General features: G+C 38.9%; 1 protein-coding gene across 2 annotated transcripts in view; it reads right to left on the reverse strand.

The window, feature by feature from the left end:
* The window catches only part of LOC102289328 (neuronal acetylcholine receptor subunit alpha-7), an 8,372-nt gene that overhangs the window by 3,956 nt on the left and 619 nt on the right, over positions 1–3,797 (reverse strand). The window contains exons 2-6 of one of the 2 annotated variants that reach the window (XM_005936097.3): positions 2,865–3,004; positions 2,282–2,326; positions 1,206–1,312; positions 1,046–1,125; positions 677–844 (exon numbers count right to left, since the gene is read on the reverse strand). In XM_005936097.3, coding sequence (XP_005936159.1) covers positions 677–844; positions 1,046–1,125; positions 1,206–1,312; positions 2,282–2,326; positions 2,865–3,004 — 540 coding nt within the window. Of the gene's footprint in view, positions 1–676; positions 845–1,045; positions 1,126–1,205; positions 1,316–2,281; positions 2,327–2,864; positions 3,005–3,797 lie in introns of both variants that reach the window. The other variant, XM_005936096.3, reaches the window with a different exon arrangement.

Below are 3,797 nucleotides of genomic sequence, written 5' to 3' on the forward strand. Positions count from 1 at the left end.
ATCAGTCATGGATTGACCTCCCCAGAGATTGGACCTCAACATTATTGAAGCAGCGTGTGATCATAAAAGGCAGTAATCATCCAAAGAAGAGCTTTGAATCTCCTTCAAGAAGCTTTGAGAATTACTCCTGGAGACGCTTAAAGAAAGAGTTCAGGCCATGCTGATGAATAAGGGTTGACTTTGAAGCTCATTAGAATTGCACAAGCTGTGGTTTTTGCCATACATACTATATTCTGGGTGGGGTTTTTACACAGGTTTAGTAAATTACTGCACATATAATTAATATTATCCTATCAAAGTATTAAAAAAATAAAGAGTACAAGACTTTTGCACAATACTGCAAATCAGAACTATAAGAAGAATCTGGCACAGGACCAGCATTATAAAAACAGAGCCCTTAAGAGACTGTAGAAACCAAGGACTGATGCTATAAAAATTATGATTCCGTGTTGCATGGGATATTTTATAAGGATGTAAACGTGTATGGAAATATAAAACATCATAGCAAAAAGCATTCATGTTCTTCAGCTTCTATGGCAACAAATCAGACTTGCACTCATATATAATATGTATTCATTAAGTGAGTCTTTACAATTGCAATACTGTATGGTGTTAATGTAAGCACAGTTACTAAGCAACACAGTCTGTCATCCATGCTTTTGACAGCTGATCCTACCCAGTAGGTCCCACTCGCCATTGGGCATGTATCCTGATACATCTGCCTCCTTCATCTGGATGTCCAGCAGCCAACCATCAAATGTCCATGAGCCAAACTTCAGCTCACAGCGCTGGATGTCAAATGGAAACCATCTCACATCGACATTACATGTGCTGATAAAAATTCCTTGAAATGCATAAATAACAAGAAAAAGCAAGTAAATACTGGATAATAAAATGAATGTTGCTCAGTGGTGCAGCCATGTGGAATTAAAGGAAGACGAAGTTATTTAATGAAACGCTGCAGCATTAATAATAGTGCAATTATGCAGAATGATTAAAGGTCTAAATGGTTTGAAGGAAAATATAAACCTCTGCTAAAACGTACCTGGAGGCAAATACTCACAGAAACCACTGGAGTTGACCAGCACATAGGTCTTAAAAGTCGCATCAAACTTATCATGAGCGCTGAAGGACAATAGCACAGTGACCAGTCAGCAATTACCAGCAGCACTGGTTGCACACACCCGTATTTGTACGTCACATACCTGTTATACAGCAATATGTCAGGCGTCCAGACCTGGTCGGGGGTAAAACGAAGGTTCTTAACTCCAGGATATTCTGACTGGTTCCACTGCAGGTAGTGGTCGTACCACTGCTGGGAGACACAATTACAACTCCATGAATGGAAAATGATATTTAAAAAATACTCTCCACAAATACATAAAAAAAACTGAAGGAAGACACACCCATTATGATTTCTATATCGTAGTAGATATACAAGCAGCTTATCCTTCACAGCAGTAATGTCAAACTCGTTTTAGGTCATAGGCCACATACAGCCCAAATTGATCTTAAGTGGGCCGGGTGAGTGCAACTCCCTTTTCTGTCAGTGCAACGAGTCCTTGAGATATCTTGATATAGGAAAAAGAAGTGTGCTTTCCACAGTACATCTCAGTTTTTCTGCATGATAAAAATGCTGCTGTAGTAAATGAAAGGAAGCTGCCAGCAAGATTTTGGGGGCTTGTGAGAAAATGTGTAATGAAAATGTTCCCATAGCTCATTTATTTATTTATTTCACAGTGGCCCCAGTTTAAAAAATGAAATTTTGTTTTATAGTAGATATTTTTATTTTGGTGTAGTATAAATTGCCTTTCTTAAAAATCCTGAACTCACACCTTCTTTAACATTTTCTAAATCCACCCTGTGGGTCGGACTGGAATCATGCCTGGCCAATTCTGGCCCACTGGCCTTATGTTTAGCACCCCTACTTTACGGTATGTCTCTCCTCTTTTACAGTTACAGTTCTGACAAGTTTCTCCCTGGTGAAGAGGGAATTCCTTATCTCAGCAGAAGATGGTAAAGTTGTCTGAGGCAAAACTTTGATATGGGTTATAAAAAATAACGCTGACATGAGACAAACAGCTTAGTCGTTTGGCCCAGATTCAGCCAATTCTCAAGATACTCATAATAAGGTCATGTTTGGGGTTGAAAGAAGAAGCTGTTCCCTGCTGAGCAGCATATAAACTAAAACCCAACTTGCATCTAGGTTGATACTGTGCATCTGCAATGGCTTTGGGTAGACACAGATCAATATTACATTAATGTTATCCATTATACTCACCATCTGCAGCCAGGCGTTTGTGGTGAGCAGCTGGTTCTTTTCATCCTTACATGGCAGAAAGAAAATGAGAGAATAAATGATTTCGTGTTTGAAAGAATGAGCTCACATGTTGCAAAATGGTCTTAAAACAATGTACACTGACTTTATATTTAAATGATTTCTGGCTTTTGTAATTGTGTCCCACGTCCGTGCTTTCTTATGCTTTTCTAATGTATGTGATGTAAAATGTCCACAATCCTCTTTACGGGTAAAAATGTCCTTTTAAAATCTTTCATACGGGATAGAAAATCATGTGGATATCTACCAAAGTAGAGATTTTTATATTATGCAAGTCATTAGTAACTTTCCTCTTTTTGTGACTGTCCCTGCACTGAAGTTAATCAAGAACATGCTGTCAGGGGAAACAGAATAAGTGTCTGAAATTAAATTTACATAAATGAAAGACTGAGGATTCGTGCCCCGATCTCAAAAGCAATGAAGCTTTTGATTATAAAAGGGAAAAAAATGCATTATGGAAAATGAGGAAAATGTGACTTTATTTCTTGTCTGATTGTAATGCATGCATGTTTCATGCCAAACGTACCACATCCATGACCTGCATTAGTGTAAAAGAGAACTGAACAGTGAGACTGTGGGAGTCGTTGGCCACCGGTCTCTCCATGGGGTTGTAGTCCCGCAGCAGCTCTTTGAGCAGAAAGCGTTGGTAAGGACCCTGCATTGATACTGAACATGGGAGGGGAAGGGAGTGTAAGGGAGGGGAGAAGGGCGGAAAGAAATTTTAAAGAGAGATAAATAAAGACATAAGAGCACAAGGTAAAAGTCAGACACAAAAAGAAAGCTGTGTCAAAGAAGGCAGGGAGCAAACGTTTTAGAAAAACGGTGCGATTACAATGATAGAGTTTAGAGTAGAGTGCTGTAGAAATTATATAGGTGGCTAGAAGCGAAGAAGAGGCACACTAACAGAGGAGCAGATGACAAGCTCAAATTGAGGTGAAATGGAGCGCAAAGCTATACGAGAGAGGATGTAAGACGATAACATAGGCAACAAAGAGAAACGGGTGGGAGAGCACAGAGAAAGAAGCCTACTCTTTCTAATCACTTACATCGCTGATTGATCGCCAGCATACTGTCAGAGTTTTCTACTGCTGTAAAAATGTCAGCTTTATTCCATGCGGAAAATACTGAGGCCATTAAACACTGAGACACCCTGGACAGACACACACAGCAACTTTGTCTGTTCACCCTATAACTCCGAGAGGGCTTCAAATCACTCCTGATTTGGATCACTGGTGGATACAGGAGGCACACTGAGTAACTTATAAACAGTTACTATATGCTTAAAATGGAAAAGCACATGAAAAGTGCTATAGTAATTGGTGTGAGATTAATGCACTCAAATTTACACTAACTAAAGCATACAATCTATCTATCTATCTATCTATCTATCTATCTATCTATCTATCTATCTATCTATCTATCTATCTATCTATCTATCTATCTATCTATCTATCTATCT

This window comes from Haplochromis burtoni, unplaced genomic scaffold (assembly GCF_018398535.1).
Source record: "Haplochromis burtoni strain Fernald_Lab_line unplaced genomic scaffold, NCSU_Asbu1 Contig_204, whole genome shotgun sequence".
NCBI classification, from domain to species: Eukaryota; Metazoa; Chordata; class Actinopteri; order Cichliformes; family Cichlidae; genus Haplochromis; species Haplochromis burtoni.